An 18,523-nucleotide genomic window follows, 5' to 3' on the forward strand; every position below is an offset into this window, starting at 1 on the left:
TTCCCCCTCCGACCTCTATTCTCCCTCCCACTCCTTCTCACCTCACTCTCTCCTCCCTCCCCCTCCCCTCAGTCACTCCCCTCCTCTCCCAGCTCATTCACAACCCCTTTGGATGGCGCGCACGCGCCGCCGTCGCTACTGGTCCTCCCAGCACCATTTTTGTCAACAGGCAAACTGGCCGACGTGCTCGCCCGCCCATGCGCGGTAGAGCTGCTCTCTACTGCGCATTTACGGGCCGTTGGTCAGAGCCCATTTATAAGGTAGATTCTGCCCAATTTTACCCCTCTCGTTATACAATGTGAGCTATGCAGCACATAAATATTAGTACTAAAAAAAATAGAATGCACACAAATTAAAATGTCAAACCTCTAACCTATAAGAATAACTGGAACTTCGTGATCGACTCCTTGATGGACTGGATGACGGCGTTCTTGTCCTTGATTTTGTTCTGTCCCTGGACTTTGATTTGGATTTACTCCGTGATCTGCTTAGACTCCTGGACCGACTTTTACCATCTCTACTGGGGGATTGTTCTTCACTTGAACTCTCTTGGTTCCTTGGCCTCTGATTTAACCGTGCTGTCTTTCTAACCTCATCAAATAGAGATCCTGGTCTGACTTTATTTTTGCTCTTTATTTCTATTCTTAGACCTTGAGGCTTAACCTCTGGTTCTACTGTAGAATTCAGTACTTCCAGAAGGCTGACACTAGTGTTTATTTGCAGGCTACTTGCAGCCTGTACAGGTTTCCACTTATTATCCACAGTAAGACTTTGTGCAACTTCAGGTTTTTCAGTGTTGACATTTTCCTCAATAGCAGGAAAATCTGATGAGTTACTGTCATCTATTTCTACATTCTCTTCTTTGGCACCTGCTGTTTCATTCCCAATATTTCCATGATTTACAAGTCCTCCAATAAGCTGGTTAGTTTGTAAATATTGAGTCTCAGTTTTACCACTGTTAGTGTTAAATTTTGTGCCTACTGGAGATAAACCTTCCGCAGTGACTGCTGCATTTGAGGTCTGATCAAAGTTAGTAATGTTATCCATCTGCGTTTCATCTTCAGATTCAACTTGACTGATTTTAATCTTTTTGGAAGCAAAGCTGTTTTCTTCTACTACATCAAGATTTTGTTTTGGACTTAAGGTACTAAATGAATACTTTTGTTTAGTGATTTCTTTATTAAGAGGAGTATGATCTGGTGAATGGTCATACACAGCATACCTCTTTACCTGCCTAGTACCTTCAGAAGACTTTTCAGTTTTGTCACAAACATCACATTGTTTTTCATTTTCTTTGTCAATCTGTAGAGCTGTTTTTTCAAGAACCATGTCATCTTCCTCCTCCTCTCCAAATTCCAGAGGAGGCTGCCAATGAAATGCTGGCTTCCTTTTCTGACCTTTATGCTTTTTATCATTTGTCTCTTTTGATTTGTTTTTCACTCTCTTTACCTTCCCGATGTTACCTTTTTGGGATAGTTTTTTGTGTTTTTTGGACTTTCTTCTGTTATTTTCTGAGCTTGATTGTGAACTCTCTGAGTCAGAGGATTGTTGCTTACTCAATTTCTGAGGATTACTATCAGAAACAAATGACGGTACAATATCAGAAGACTCAGATATTGTTTTTGACCTACTTTTAGAGTCACTGACTGGTGTATCAGATTCGGAAGTAGCTTCACCTTCTTCTTTGTCAGACATTTCCCTGTAGGATGTATTTTCTTTTTGTGAATATGATGGAGATTCCAATTTGCTAAAGGCATTACTACTTGCATTCATGTTTTCATCATTTCTGCATTTTTCAGAGACCACATCCTTTACAGAAGTTTCTTTATTGGAATGTTCATACTCTTCATTATTTTCCAGTCTCGATTTCTGTTCTTCTCCATTATTATTCAGTTTACATTGATCCTGTTCCTGGTCAGAGTTTAAACTCTTAACAACTTCCAAGACTGTTAGTAACTTCCTCTCTATTTCACTATCAGTGGATGAACCTGAAGTTGATACACTTTTATTTGGTTTTGGACTTTGATAAAACCTATTGTTTTGAGGTCTATCAAGGTCACTTTCAGAGCTGCTTTTCTTGTTCCTGGAATCAAAGTTTTTCTCACTAGAAGTTGATCTTTTTCTAGGACTTCTGTTTTTACAGTAAGAATCATAAGATGAGGATCTATTATAAGATGAAGAGTCACTGTGGCATTTGCTTTGGGATCTTGAACTTCTTGACCTACTATAAGATCTAGTATAAGATCTACTTCTGGAAGATCTACTTTTTGATCTGCGACGACGACCTGAGCTTCTGTCACTTCGATATTTTGATGAGTCACTTTGTTCACTATCTGAACTCCTTTCATGCTTATGATAGGAAGCAACACTGGCCTCTCTAGTTTTTATTAAGGCATAATTACCAATTTGAGCTGGCATTAAATGTGATGTCTTAACATTCATTTCCTGAATGCGTTCATAGGATGGCTTCCAAGGTTTTTGTCCAGGTTTCCATCTTGAAGGTGGAGGACTATCACTTAAAGGCATCACAGGAATGCTTTCAGTTAGAACAGGAGGCACTAACAATTTGTCCTTTGCTTGAGAAATTGGTATTACAGGCTCTGGTTTGTTAGGTTTACTTTTGAATGCATGAACTATGACTTTCTTTGGTGATCCTGACACTGTCCTCCGATCCCTAGACTTAGAGCTTGAACTAGACACTGATCTAGAGCCAGAATATGAAGTAGACCTAGATTTTGATCTAGACCTTTTTGATCTAGACTTAGATCTTGACCTTCCTCGAGAACGTGATGAAGATTTAGAAACTGTCCTAGACCTTGAACTTTCTCTTGAATAAGATCTTGATCTGGATATAGATCTAGAGTATGATTGTGATTCTCTGCTTGATGAAGAGTAGTGGCCTTTTTCAGACTTAGACCAATCTCTTTTAGATGAATGCCTTGAAGATACTGAAGAACAAGATCTCTTTTCTTTTTCATAGGAAGACTTTGTCCTCCTGCTTGAAGAGCAAGATGACTCTGCTTCAGGCAATGGTGATGCTTCTTTTTTAGTTAGTTTGTGCTTCTTTGAATGTTTCTGTTTTTTGGATTTCTTTTTATGCTTCAGCTTTTTTTTGTCTTTTCTGTGTTTCTTCATATGGGACACTCTCTCTCTGCTACGATCAGAATAGTAGCCATCATGGGACCAAGATCTTGATCTTTGAGACAAACTTCTTTCATCCCATCGGCTTAAGTAGGTATCATTCAACCTAAAAAAGTCAGAAATTTTAGTTTAAACAATGGTCAAGTAAATAGCATTATAAATTAGATTCAATTTGGCAAATTCAGTATTTATATTAGATAACAGATTAAATATTCTCCATACAGTAATATAAATAGGAACAGAACTTTCTTTTAAATCTGAGTTGATGATCTTACTTGTCCCCTTTACTCCATTTTTCTCCACTGGGAGACCTGTAAGCTCTTAATCTCTGCATTTCTTCTTTCCAGTGTGGAGGAGTTTCACTGCTTTCATCATCTTTAGATTCTGAACAAGACCGTGATCGTGGTGGTGTGTGGTATCGCTATAAACATAAGTAAAGGAAGGGTTAAAGCTGGCCAACCAACAATTAGCAAAAATATCTTCAATTTGCGCTTCATGTAAAAACTGTATAAAAAAAAGTATTCAAACTTGGTATATTTGCATACTATTAAAGTTTTTTTGCAAACTTAAATTTTACAAAGTATGTCAGATTAACACTGGAAATGGAAAATTTCCCTTGTCAACACATCTAGTAAAGCATAGAAAGCATTAGCACAAGCTATTCCACCAATGTGCCAAGCAGGAGTACTTAATCACTGGGTGCTACTAACCGATTTCATACAGGTAGTCTGAATTTGTAAAATAACCAGACTACAGCACTTTCCAAACATACAATATCTACATCCTTAAAAGGTATACAGTGAACTGACAGGCAATACTAAACCTACATCCTCTGAATAACACTGCTGATAACACTAAACAACTATCAAATGCTTCAAAGCATTCCTGTACTCTGGGAATACAAAAAGCTATCCACCATTAATAAGAGACATTATTCCAATTTTTAAAAGGCTTCATTGGTTGTCCAATTTAAAATTTAATTTAAAATTCTGACTCTAGCTTACAAAGCAGTGAACAATCTGGGTGCCACCCCCCGCACACACTTTTTTTTTTTTTTTTGACTAGCCAGCTCTTCTGTTATATTCTTGGTAGGGTGCTGAACAACTCAGGAAGGTCTTTTTCAGTTTTTCCCTACTTTCTGAAACTAGTCTCAAGGCAATTTGGAAAAGAGTGTTTTTCACACTGCACCTTATCTGTGGAATGAGTTTTTAAAGGAAGAATGTTTTTGCTAATAGTGTTCTAAAATTTAAGAATTAAGACCCTGCGATGAGACCTGAGGGAGCAGGGCACAATAGGGGCGGAGAGGCTTTAGAAAATCTGCGGGTATTTTAGGAAGGAAGGAAGGGGTTAAGTTTCAGGATGGGTAGGATATGAGGTGGAGATTGGGGGAGGGGGGGGGGGGAGTCAGAAAGCACGGGACTGGCCAAGGTGGGAATTCAAAAGGGAGCCGGCAAGCAGGTGCTCTCTTTTTCACCTCTGCTTACTGGGTCATTCGGCATTTTTCAACTTACCCTCCTGAATTCTTCTTGGCTTGCTTTTGCTGCTGGTCAGAGATTTATCGGAAGACAATATGGGCACAGCATTGCAGCGTTCCCCTAATTGCTGTTACATTTTTTCCATGCGGATTTGGCAGAGTCAAGTCAAGCGCAAGACAAGGGAATCAGTAGCAGCGCAGCAGGCAACACTATTGGCAGTCCGGTGAGAAATCATTGCGAGGTAGGGATGGTTCAAAAAATAATTATATATTAAGTAGTAGGATGGAGAAGTCATTCTGTAGAGCACAGTTGTCCCGGCAGCATTTATACCGCAGGAGAAGAGGGAGCAGTCAGGTTTCAAGGAGGGCACTATGATGACTTGACCAGGGGGGCTGCTGAAGAGCGGCTGCTGCAGGTCGGGTGTCACTCGGAGTGGGTCGGGCTGACAGGGTCATGCAGCCATGTGGGACAGCACCCCTGGAACTGAACAGGTTGCAGAAGGTATGCTGCGATGTAGCTGGACCCAGCGGCCCTTGCTCCGTGGGGTGTGGTTCAAATCGCTGCGGCAAGAATCCGTGGTAGCCTAATGGTTCGGGTAGTTTTGGGTTCGCAGAGCAACGCTGGAACGAGAGAGGTCTTAAATGTGGAGGGTAAGCCTGGCTCCTGGTTTGGGTCATCAAGATTTTACGGTGGCCATCTGTGCTTTGGGCAGGACAGCAAGGGAATGGCCATTCTGAAAGAGGGCAATTTGCCCCACTGTGGCCATCTTAAAACTGGGCATGTTACAGGCTACAGCGGCCATTTTTGTAAAGGGTAGCAGGAGATGCTGGCAGACAAGTTTGGTAAATGATACTGTTTCTTTGACATGGTAGTTATTATTTTGGGTTCAACAGATGTTTCAGTATAGACTGCTGCTGGACAGGCTGGTAGCCGTGCTCAGGGACAGGTGCTCTTGCATGGTACGGGCTGTTTTTGCTGGGGGGGGGATGGGTGTTGGGCCTCAAGCTCCAGGTAACACCCTAGCCAGGGTATGGGCGCTAGCTTATGTCAGCATTAGTGAGAGCGGTAACCCCCCTCCCCCCCCCACCTCGGACTATGGTAGCCCGCAGTGACTCTGATTCTGACTCTTCCCCTGACAGCATTAACGAAGAACTAGCCCCAGCTACTGTCATGCAGAATGCCTTGAAATCATTTAAGAAAAAGCAGCTACGAGTGTATGGGGTGCAGATGCCGGGCCTTCATTTGTCCCACAGGGCTGTAACCAAGGAGGAAGTTTTAGGTGGGATTAACTCTCTTGCTTGTAGTGTTTCCAAAAAAATCAAGAAAAAAAAAATTAGAAATAGGAATCTATAGATAAATTCTCTCTGATGATCAGGGACCACGACAGTGGTGAGGATGAAGCAAAGGTTAAGGAGGCGGGAGGAGAGGCAAAAGAGAAGTGTCATAAAATCTTTAAAAATATACACAATTGGGTAGCAGCGTTTCAGATCTTCATGAGCATCAAAGTAGAATGCGAGCCAGAATCAGATATTTAGACACAATCATGAAGCTGCACATGATGTTGGGCATGGTTTATTTATTTATTTGATGAGATTTATATACCGTCATTCAGTAGAGCCATCATAACGGTTTACAAAGTGTACATTTTTCTTAGCAATTTTGTAACAGTATAACAATGTGAACATTTATAGAAATAAACATATCAAGTCCAGAAAGCATTATTAGGTTGGATGAGGAGGGTATGCATGTTCAGGTTGGAGAGAATGTATTAAGAGGTTTATAGCTGAGAGTTGAGATGATCAGACGTATGAAGGTCAGTGTAGAATTTGCGAAACAGTGTTTATTGGTCTTTTTTGAATGTTTTTAGGTTGTGCTGGGTTCTCAGGACTTTAGGTAGGGTGTTCCAAAGTTTCGGGGAGGCGATGGAAAAGGCTCTCTCTTCTTGTTGTTGCCAGATGCACATCTTTGATGGGGGGGGGGGGATGTTTAGGTAACCTGAGTTATTAGAGCGTAGATTTCTTGGAGGATTTTGAGGAATTATGTTTAGGGTGTTTAGACCTTGATGATCATTGTTTAGAATTTTGTAAATGATGGTCATTGATTTGTAAGCAATACCTGCTGTAATAGGGAGCCAGTGAAGTGAGGTCAATATGGGCGTTATGTGGTCACTTCTTTTTGTTCCTGTTAGGACTCTGGCAGCTGAGTTCTGCAGTATTTGGAGTGGTTTGAGGATTGAAAAAGGTATTCCGATCAGTAAGGAGTTGCAATAGTTGAAGGTGGAGAAAATAAGTAGTTGTAGGACAGTTCTGAAATCGTAAGGGTTGAGAAATGGTTTCAGATGTCTTAGGGTTAGGAGTCTGTGGTATCCTTCTTTAGTTTTATTTGATATGTGGTTCTAGAAAGAAAGATCTTTATCAATGATAATTCCGAGGTTCCTGGTGTGGGTGGTAGGGAGTATAGATATCATTTGTTTGTCTGGTATTGTCAGGGGTGGTGGAGTTGGATTGTGTTTTTTGTCCATGATTGAACTAGGATATGAAGTTTCGGAGGAGCATGGCAGAGGACAGCTCTGTCTCCTAAGAGAGGACGAGATGACGATGCACAGGTCATCAGTATTGGAGAGGCTGGGGTTCAACACTGCTGGGCTCATGGGATAAAACACAGCTGCCCACTGGAGGGAGGCAGGACACTTGTAGGCAATTCAATGCTGGTCACTGCATGTGGGCCCACTGCAAATTCAAGCAGGTCTGCTACTCTTGCAGTTTTGGTTCGCACCTGGCGAATCAATGCCGGGCCACAATAGATCATAGGCAGCAGCCCCCTACCCCTGCTTGCAGAGCAGGTGGTTTTAGCACCTACACCGGTCAACATTGATGCCATGAAGCCGTGGCTAGAGCGCTATCCCTTGCGAAGTGAAGCTGTAGAGCTTATGGCATGTTTCACTGCCGATTTTCCTATCCCCTGCCATTCTGACTCCCCAGCCCAAGTTTACCCCATTCGCAATGCAAAATCCTTATCTGCCCACAAGTCCGAGGCAGAAAGAAAGATTTTATCTGAAATCGCTCTGGGTAGGGTCATGGGCCCTTTTGCATCCCCCTTTTCTGAATATGGCGATATCCCCTTTGACAATGGTTCCAAAGGAGGAGTCCGGGAAGTTCAGGCTCATTTACCATTTGTTTTATCCGCCAGTAAATTCTGTGAAAGATCTGAATGAGCCTCAGTTGTGTGTAGAATCTTATGCATTCTTCGATTCGGTGATAGCAATCATCAGGAAGAAGGGTGACTGGGTGGAGCTGGCATAGGCAGATAGAGTCCGCATTTGACAGGCAGACTGAGCATGCCCAGCCTATCTGCACGTTCATGTGAGGTCCCCCTTCAGTCTTGTAACATAGCAAAAATATGAGCGAGAAAATTTAACAAAATAAACCAAAGGTGAACCCAACGTTGTGGGGAGGCGGGCGGGATTCCTGAGGGCTAACATCCTGCTGCTCTAGGAGAACACCTGTTACAAGTAAGCAAATGCGCTTTCTCCTAGGACAAGCAGGATGGTAGTCCTCACATGTGGGTGATTACAGAGCTCCAGACTGCCCCATGTGATAGAGGGACCCACAGTAGCCAAACAAGGTGCTAACGGGCACAACACAACTGCGGCGCTGTGGGAAAACAGGGACAGTCTGGCCCCACAGACAGCATGATGAAAACAGTTGGGTTCAAGACTAGAATAGATTGCAGAGGGCAGACTGACCAAAAGCACTGTCCTGGCAACTATTCCTGTTGAGACAATAGTGAGCCGCGAATGTGTGGAGAGAACTCCAGGTCGTGGCCCTGCAGATCTTGGTGACATGGACCACACACAGATGGGTCACCATAGCCCACAGAGTGAGCCTTCACCCTGCCAGCCAGCTGGAGGCATGCCTGCTCGTAGCAGAAGGCAATGCAAGCTGCTAGTCAGTTGGAAAGGATCTGCTTCCCCACTGCTGTTCCCAGCCTATTGGTATCAAAAGACACAAAGAGTTGGATAGACTGTCTATGATTCTCTGTACGGTCCAAGTAGAAAGCAAACACCCACTTGCAGTCTAGGGTGTGGAGAGCACGTTCCCCCTGGTGGGCAGAACGTGGTAAGGATGATTGACTGTGATGTGGAAAGCAATCATCATCTTTGGCAAAACTTTTGGATGCGTGCGCAGCACCACACGATCATGGAAGAATTTCGTCTAAGGAGCGTAAGTGACCAGGGTCTGGATCTCACTGACCCTGCGAGTGGAAGTGATCGCCAACAGGAACATAACTTTCCAGATGAGGAACTTCAGGTCACAGGATTTGAGAGGCTCGAACGGATGACATATGAGCCTCGCCAGGACAGCGTTGAGATCCCACGGGGTTGCTGGTGGGGTTGAACCAGTCCCTGCATGAATTGCCTGACCAGTGGCTGGACTGAAATGGGCGCCCCGGCAACCCCCTGGTGGTAGGTGCTGAGGGCGCTAAGGTGTTCTCGGACCGAGCTGGTTTGGAGGCCGGCCTCAGACAGGTGCCAAGGATAATCCAGCAGACGGGGGAGCAGACAGGAGAAAGGTCCAGTCCGTGGCCACCGCACCAGGTGGAAAAACGCTTCCACTTAGAGCTGTAAGATTTCCAGGTGGAAGATTTCCGGGATTCAATAAAGACCCTGGAGACCCCATCCGAGAGCTGTAAGGGCTGGAGGATCATGAACTCAACATCCATGCCATGAGGGCCAGGCCCGGAGGTTCGGGTGGCGCAGGGTGCCCTGGGTCTGCGAGAGGAGGTTGGGAGTCGTCCCCAGCGGAACCGGTGCGCTCATGGACAGGTCATGGAGCAGAGGAAACCACACTTGCCTTGGCCAGGAGGGTGCCACCAGGATCATGGTCCCCCCATCCTCTTGCAGCTTCATCAGAGTCCTCGAGAGGAGCGGCATAGGGAGGTTCGCACACAAGAAAACCTGTCCCCACTGAAGGGAGAACGTGCCGCAGGTCGGATGGTCCTTCCCCGGAATCAGGAAGCAGAACACGCTCACCTTGTGACTGTGGGGAGAGGTGAACAGGTCCATGTCCAGTGTGCCTCAGCAACAGAATAAGTTGTCTGCCACTGCCAGGTTCAGGGATCACTCGTGTGGCTGAAAAGACTGGCTGAGGCGGTTCGCTAGCATGTTCAGGTGACCTGGCAGGTAGGTGGCCGTGGATACATCCCTCTGGAAAGGGCCCAATCCCAGGCCTGTATCACTTCCTGGCAGAGGGGGAAGGAGCCTGTGCCGCCCTGCTTGTTGATGTACCACACTGCCACCTGGTTGTCCGTTCTGATGAGGACGACCTTGGAGGACAGCCTGTCCTGGAAGGCCCACAAGGCATAACGGATTGCCCGCAGCTCCAGGAAGTTTATCTGGCAGCAGGCCTCTGCTGCAGTCCAAAGGCCCTGGGTATGCAGGCCATCTGTGTGGGCCCCCCCACCTCTGAGGTGAGGCATCGGTGGTGAGGGTCATCTGGGGTGGTGCGAGCTGAAATGGGAACCCAATTTCAAGATTGGGCAGGGCCTCCCACGAAGTCAGGAGGCCAGGCGAAGAGGGTCCGGATGCCAGATTCTGAGATGCCTGCCGCCAGTGGAACTGCAAGGCCCACTGCAGGTCTCTCATGTGAAGACGGGCCAAGGGGGTCACGTGGACCGAGACCACCATATGGCCCAGCAGGTGGAGCAGCAGACGGCCGGCACCCTCTTTCTGTTGCGAACGATGGTGGCCAGTGAAGAGAGGTCAACCGCTCGATGCCTGGGCAGAAAAGCTTTTGCTTGTGCTGTATCCAACCTGGCGCTGATAAAGTCCTTGAGATGGATTGAGATGTGACATGAGGAAAGTTGATATCGAATACCAAGGTTTGTAAGGTCTGAACCGTCAAGGCCAGTGCGCATTCAGGGCCCCGGAGTGTGAATTGCTCCGCATCAGCCAATCATTCAGGTAGGGAATGACGTGGACCGAGCGATGCCCGAGGTAGGCAGCCACCACCACCAAGCATTTTGTGAAGACATGTGGGGCTGAGGGCAGCACTTTGTACTGAAAATGTGCTTTCCCCACCAGAAAGCGGAGGTACTTCCTATGGTTGGGGACAATTGCAATATGGGCGACAGCCTCCTTTAAGTCGAGGGAGCAGTGCCAATCTCCTCTTAGGAGGAGCGGGATCAGCATGCCCAGAGAGACCATTTTGAAGTTTTCTTTTACAAGAAATCGGTTTAACACCCTGAGGTCGAGGATGGGGCGCAAGCTCCGATTGAAGGACGACCTGATGGGCGGACATACCCCACGATGGACAAGGGGGAGTGGTCTCTGGGAGCCTGCTGAAGTTCAGGCAGTAGCCCTGGCAGACAACTGAGAGGACCCAACCGTCCGAAGTTATTGCTTCCCAAAGGCGGGTGAAGCAAAGAAGCCTGCCACCGACTGGGGGATCGACCGCCAGGGGAACCAGCTTTTGGCTCATGCCCTCCTGCTGCCAACCACAACCTCTAGGGCTGGACCAAGGCGGGCAGGCACAGGCAGCTGGAGTAAAGTACTTCTTCAGCTGGTAGAAGGGCTTGCGAGAGCCAGGCCTGGAGGACTTCCTGGTGGCGGTCGGGCCTTCAGAAGGGCTAGCTGACAGTTGCTGAAGAGTATCATGCTGATCTTTCAGCTGTGCCATGACTTCTTTCACCTTATTCTCAAACAGGTTCTCGCCTGTACAGGGGACTGAACCTCTGGCCGGAGACTGGAGGCCCGGAGCCAAGCCAGCTGTCTGGTGCAGACGCCTCCAGAGGCTAGGCAGACTGCGGTCTCAAAAATGTCATAGGTAGACCTGACCTCGTGTCTACCCGCCTCAAGCCCCAGTGTGGCAATGGCTGCAAGAGACTCCTGCTGTTGCTGGGGAAGGTCCTCCACAAACTCCTGGACTTGCTTCTATAGGTTTCGGTTGTATTGGGTCATGTATAGCTGGTAGGCTGCAATACGGGCCACCAGCATAGCTCTCCAGAACATTTTCCTCCCAATGCCATCGAGCTCCCTTTGTTCACACCCCGGAGGGGCAGAAGCGTGTGTCCGGGAGCGTCTGGTCTTTTTAAGCGTGGACTCCACCACCGCAGACTGGTGGGGTAAGTGCCGCCATTGAAAGCCCATGGCCTGTTGAACCAGATAAGTCGCATCAGCTTTTCTGTTTACCGAGGCAACCGACACCGGGTCTTCCCACATAAGGAGGAAGAGCTCCTTAAAGATGTCGTGGACCGGCACCGCCACAATCTCCTTTGGAGCGTCAATGAACTGGAGGATCTCCAGCATCTTGTGACGGGTATCCTCCTCCGACAAGAGCTGGAAGGGGATGGCCTCTGCCATAGCCCTTACAAAGCTGGCAAATGACAGGTCTTTGGGTGCAGATCGACGCCGCTCCTCCAGAGGGGAAGGCTCAAAGAGGGGGTTGTTGGAGTACTCTGAGGACGAGTCAGAAGAGTCATCGCCCCATGGGTCACAGGGACCCTTCCTCCTCGCTAGGGTCCAGATGCCGAGGGCAGGGACCGAAGGCCATGGGGTCACAGCAGCATCGATGGACCCCTGGGCAAGGATGGGGCATTGGCTGTGGTACATTGGGAAGAACTGGCAGCGGCCCGGGGAACCGCGGACATGGGTGCCCAGTCTCCGAGGCCTCATCCTCCTCAGAGAATCCAGGAATCGGGATCACTCTGGTGGAGAGCGTCAGTGGACAAGGAGGCATCGGAGGCCTCTTGGGCACTGGTTGCGTCGGTGGGATGCCAAGGATGTCCAGATGCTCCAGCGGAGGCAAGGGCACAGGTATGGAGGCCGGTGGCACTAGCAGCTCGATACTCTGTAGCGCTTTGAGCACTGCTGAATGCACCCTGCGGTCCAACTCCTCCTGAAAGTCCTAGGTAGAAAGGACTGATGGAGGGGGATGAGGTGTTGCCGGCACATCCTCGGAGGGATCATGAGGCACAGCGCCCAGCACCATTACTGGTAGGGAATGCCTCGGGCTAGCAGGGGCACCGGAGGATGGGGCCTCCAGAGGATGGTGCTGCTTCGATGGCAACTTGGCAGCCACTGATGCCACTCTGGATCCGGACCAGTGGCAGGACGGTGACCAGTGCCTATGTTTCCTGGGATTCTGGTGCTCGGCCTGGTCTTCCCCGGTGCTGAGAAAGACGATGACCTCGAGGTTAGGGGGAGGGGAAAGACCACCGAGGATCAATCTTCCTCTTTCCGATCCTTAGAGGTACTGGAGAGTGGGACCACCAGGGGAAGAGACGGGGACGTTTCCCGCGGTCCTTAGGCGTGGAGGATACCTAAACCAAAGTGCAGGCTTTGGAAGGCCGAAAAGCTTCGCCATTTTATCCAGGCAACATGACGCCCTTTGGGGGTCATTTGATCGCACAAATGACACCTCCGGACATCGTGCAAGGCCTCCAGGCAGAGAATACACAACTCATGCGGATCCATGATGGACATGGTCCGCGGGTACTGAGGACACCGTTGAAAACCCGACGGCATTGAAAAAAAAGAGGCTGACGCATGGTCGATGACCAACGGGCACCCCGGTGCGGGAGTCGGGAATCAACTGCGAAAATTGAAGGCAAAAGCCAAGGGTACCTACCAAACAGAGGAACCGAATGCGAAGGGGGAACCGACCAGAAAAAACCCCGAACAACCAACCAAACACTTTCGAGGATTTGGAGCTCCACAATCACGAGGCTACTGTGTCGTGGAAAAGAAGAGACTGAAGGGGGACCTTGCATGGACGCGCAGATAGCAGTAGGCTGGGCATGCTAGTTAGTTTCTAGAGACTTTTACAAACATTTTCCGTGCCGGGCTCCATCAGATGATGTTACCCACATATGAGGACTACCATCCTGCTTGTCCTAGAAGAAAACTGAAGGGCCATCCAGAACAATAAATTTCCTGGGTATAGAGCTGGATTTGGAGGCACAGATCTCCAGACTACCTAGGGATAAGGTTTGGATGCTACGCAAAGCTATTTGGGACACGTGCAGCGCTAGGAAGGCGACTTTGCATCAGTTTCAGTCCCCATAGGGCTACTCTGTTTCGCATCCCGGGTTATCCCGATGGGAAGGGCATTCATAAGCAGGTTAGCCTTGCTCACAGCAGGCGTGGCAAGAAAACATCATCACATTAGCGTTACTAGGGAGATTAGGCAAGACATGCAGATATGGGACCTTTACCTCTGGGATTTCAATAGGGTCCACTTTTTGGCAGGACCCCCCCTAGGCATAGTAACAACTGGAACTCATCAGTGATGCATTTGGGAGCTCCTGGCTCTCAGAGAACAAGTCCGATCTCTGAAGGCTAGACCTGGAGGAGCTAAGGCAGACAGAGAGGCTACTATGTGCCTGAAGGTCATGAGACCTTCAGGGACATAGTAGCCAAGTCCCAACTTCAGACTGGCAGCCCTGGTGCTGCCTTGGAGGAAGAAGGTCTCATGATTGGAGAGCATCAACCAGGTGCAGCAGGAAAGGATCCTGTAGCAAGGACCTGCTCTCCAGGTGATGCATTGTCCTTTCGCACTGAGGATATCTCCCCAAGGCCTACTGCCCAGGAGGGAAGGGTTAGGTCGGCCATCATAGTTGGTGATTCGATTATTAGGAATGTAGATAGCTGGGTGGCTGGTAGGCGTGAGGATCGCCTGGTAACATGGCTACCTGGTGCAAAGGTGGCGGACCTCACGCGTCACCTAGATAGGATTTTAGATAGTGCTGGGGAGGAGCCGGCTGTCGTGGTACATGTGGGCACCAACGACACAGGAAAATGTGGGAGGGAGGTTCTGGAAGCCAAATCTAGGCTCTTAGGTAGAAAGCTTAAATCCAGAACCTCCAGGGTAGCATTTTCTGAAATGCTCCCTGTTCCACGTGCAGGTCACCAGCTCCGGAGTCTCAATGCGTGGATGAGACGATGGTGCAAGGAAGAGGGATTCAGTTTTGTTAGGAACTGGGAAACCTTTTGGGGAAGGGGGAGTCTCTTCCGAAGGGATGGGCTCCACCTTAACCAGGGTGGAACCAGACTGCTGGCGCTAACCTTTAAAAAGGAGATAGAGCAGCTTTTAAACTAGAACAAAGAGTATAGCCGACAGTCGCTCAGCAGCGCATGGTTCGGAGAGAGGTATCTTCAAAGGATACTAATGATGCATTAGAATTAGGGCATCCCGACAGTGAGGATCCAATAATAAGAAAAGTAGTCCAAGTACCTGTAACTAAAAACTCACCTGAGCTAAAAAATTCTAAATTATCCCTATCAATTAAAAAGCAGAATGAAAATCCAAACAAAAAAACAAACTTTGAAATGTTTGTATGCTAATGCCAGAAGTCTAAGTAGTAAGATGGGAGAATTAGAATGTATAGCAGTTGTTTTTGACATTTATCTACACTGAACACTCTACTACTTCACCTCCCAAAAAACAAATTCTAAAAAGGGATTTAACCAAACAGAAGAATGCTAATTTAGCTTTATTTTTTAAAAAAGTTTTAGAATGTAAAACTATTTTTCAAAGGTTATGTCTAATTTTCTCTTAAATATTTGCTTGTGGAGAATTACTTTCCATGCACAAGGATTTACTAGTACCCTTTTTCTGGAGGTATGGAGACCAATGTTCAAAAAGGTCTTTTAAATGTGCAAAGTATTTGGTCTGCACTTGGATATTGTATCCAAGCTGTTTGGCATTTCTTCAGTTACCTAAATCTTTAAAGGACACTTTCCAGCCTGTCACAGAGAAAAAAAAAAAAAAAAGACCAGTCTTACCCTTGTGAAATACTTAGGAGTGTGACATGCAGCTTAACCAGAGAAAGGTGATAGTGAGGAAAATCATGAATTAGTCATGGAACACACCAGATACACCAGAAAGCAGGGTCAAAATCTTTAAAAGTTACTTTCTGTGAATTAGCTCACAGTGAATGATGACAGACTTAACTGGCATCTCAGAGACATGGTGGAAGGAGGATAACCGATGGGACAATGCTATACCGGGGTACAAATTATATCGCAATGAGAGAGAGGAGCACCCGGGAGGTGGTGTGGCACTTTATGTCCGGGATGGCATAGAGTCCAACAGGATAAACATCCTGCATGAGACTAAATGCAAATTTGAATCTTTATGGGTAGAAATCCCTTGTGTGTCGGGGAAGACTATAGTGATAGGAGTATACTACTGTTCACCTGGTCAAGATGGTGAGACGGACAGTGAAATGCCAGGAGAAAATAGGGAAGCTAACCAAATTGGTAGTGCAGTAATAATGGGAGACTTCAATTACCCCAATATTGACTGGGTGAATGTATCATCGGGACACACTAGAGAGATAACGTTCCTGGATGGAATAAATGATAGCTTTATGGAGCAATTAGTTCAGGAACCGACAAGAGAGAGAGCAATTTTAGATCTAATTCTCAGTGGAGCACAGGACTTGGTGAGAGAGGTAACGGTGGTGGAGCCGCTTGGCAATAGTGATCATAGTATGATCAAATTTGAATTAATGACTGGAAGAGGAACAGTATGCAAATCCACGGCTCTAGTGCTAAACTTGCAAAAGGGAAACTTTGATAAAATGAGAAAAATTGTTAGAAAAAAACTGAAAGGAGCAGCTACAAAAGTAAAAAAATGTGCAAGAGGCGTGGTCATTGTTAAAAAATACCATTCTAGAAGCACAGTCCAGATGTATTCCACACATTAAGAAAGGCGGAAAGAAGGCAAAACGATTACCGGCATGGTTAAAAGGGGAGGTGAAAGAAGCTATTTTAGCCAAAAGATCTTCATTCAAAAACTGGAAGAAGGATCCAATAGAAGAAAATAAGATAATACATTTAACTTGCCAACGTTTATGTAAGACACTGATAAGTCAGGCTAAGAGAGAATTTGAATAGAGGCAAAAACTCACAGTAAAAACTTTTAAAAATATATCCGAAGCAGAAAGCCTGTGAGGGAGTCAGTTGGACCGTTAGATGATCAAGGGGTTAAAGGGGCACTTAGAGAAGATAAGGCCTTCGCGGAAAGATTAAATGATTTCTTTGCTTCGGTGTTTACTGAAGAGGATGTTGGGGAGGTACCCGTACCGGAGAAGGTTTTCATGGGCAATGATTCAGATGGACTGAATCAAATCACGGTGAACCTAGAAGATGTGGTAGACCTGATTGACAAACTGAAGAGTAGTAAATCACCTGGACCAGATGGTATACACCCCAGAGCTCTGAAGGAACTAAAAAATGAAATTTCAGACCTATTAGTAAAAATTTGTAACCTATCATTAAAATCATCCATTGTACCTGAAGACTGGAGGATAGCTAATGTAACCCCAATATTTAAAAAGGCTCCAGGGGCGATCCGGGAAACTACAGACTAGCCTGACTCCAGTGCCAGTAAAAATAGTGGAAAGTATTCTAAACATTAAAATCACAGAACATATAGAAAGACATGGTTTAATGGAACAAAGTCAGCATGGCTTTACCCAAGGCAAGTCTTGCCTCACAAATCTGCTTCACTTTTTTGAAGGAGTTAATAAACATGTTGATAAAGGTGAACCAGTAGATGTAGTGTACTTGGATTTTCAGAAGGCGTTTGACAAGGTTCCTCATGAGAGGCTTCCAGGAAAAGTAAAAAGTCATGGGATAGGTGGCAATGTCCTTTCGTGGATTGCAAACTGGCTAAAAGACAGGAAACAGAGTGTAGGATTAAATGGACAATTTTCTCAGTGGAAGGGAGTGGGCAGTGGAGTGCCTCAGAGATCTGTATTGGGACCCTTACTTTTCAATATATTTATATATGATCTGGAAAGAAATACGACGAGTGAGATAATCAAATCTGCAGATGATACAAAATTGTTCAGAGTAGTTAAATCACAAGCAGATTGTGATAAATTGCAAGAAGACCTTGTGAGACTGGAAAATTGGGCATCAAAATGGCAGATGAAATTTAATGTGGATAAGTGCTAGGTGATGCATATAGGGAAAAATAACCCATGCCATAGTTACACAATGTTAGGTTCCATATTAGGTGCTACAACCCAAGAAAGATCTAGGCGTCATAGTGGATAACACATTGAAATCGTCGGTTCAGTGTGCTGCGGCAGTCAAAAAAGCAAACAGAATGTTGGGAATTATTAGAAAGGGAATGGTGAATAAAACGGAAAATGTCATAATGCCTTTGTATCGCTCCATGGTGAGACCGCACCTTGAATACTGTATACAATTCTGTCGCCGCATCTCAAAAAAGATATAATTGCGATGGAGAAGGTACAGAGAAGGGCTACCAAAATGATAAGGGGAATGGAACAGCTCCCCTATGAGGAAAGACTAAAGAGGTTACGACTTTTCAGCTTGGAGAAGAGACAGCTGAGGGGGGATATGATAGAGGTGTTTAAAATCATGAGAGGTCTAGAACGGGTAGATGTGAATCGGTTATTTATTCTTTCGGATAATAGAAAGATTAGGGGGCACTCCATGAAGTTAGCATGGGGCACATTTAAAACTAATCGGAGAAAGTTCTTTTTTACTCAACGCACAATTAAACTCTGGAATTTGTTGCCAGAGGATGTGGTTAGTGCAGTTAGTATAGCTGTGTTTAAAAAAGGATTGGATAAGTTCTTGGAGGAGAAGTCCATTACCTGCTATTAAGTTGACTTAGAAAATAGCCACTGCTATTACTAGCAACAGTAACATGGAATAGACTTAGTTTTTGGGTACTTGCCAGGTTCTTATGGCCTGGATTGGCCACTGTTGGAAACAGGATGCTGGGCTTGATGGACCCTTGGTCTGACCCAGTATGGCATGTTCTTATGTTCTTATATACTTCAGGGGAGCCTGGTGTGCCAAACCTTGGTCTCCAAGTTGGCAAGAGTATGGGATTACCAGAGACCTAACATTTTTGGACCCACAT

At 46.3% G+C, this 18,523-nt stretch overlaps 1 protein-coding gene across 7 annotated transcripts in view; it reads right to left on the reverse strand.

Moving 5' to 3' along the window:
• Positions 1–18,523, reverse strand: part of NKTR (natural killer cell triggering receptor) — a 369,410-nt gene that overhangs the window by 118,370 nt on the left and 232,517 nt on the right. For all 7 annotated transcript variants that reach the window (XM_029588338.1, XM_029588337.1, XM_029588336.1 and 4 more), the window contains 2 exons: positions 3,417–3,562; positions 374–3,247 (listed from right to left, as the gene is read on the reverse strand). In XM_029588338.1, the coding sequence (XP_029444198.1) occupies positions 374–3,247; positions 3,417–3,562 (3,020 nt within the window). The remainder of the gene's footprint in view (positions 1–373; positions 3,248–3,416; positions 3,563–18,523) is intronic.

The sequence above is a fragment of the Rhinatrema bivittatum genome, chromosome 2, assembly GCF_901001135.1.
Source record: "Rhinatrema bivittatum chromosome 2, aRhiBiv1.1, whole genome shotgun sequence".
Classification (NCBI taxonomy): domain Eukaryota; kingdom Metazoa; phylum Chordata; class Amphibia; order Gymnophiona; family Rhinatrematidae; genus Rhinatrema; species Rhinatrema bivittatum.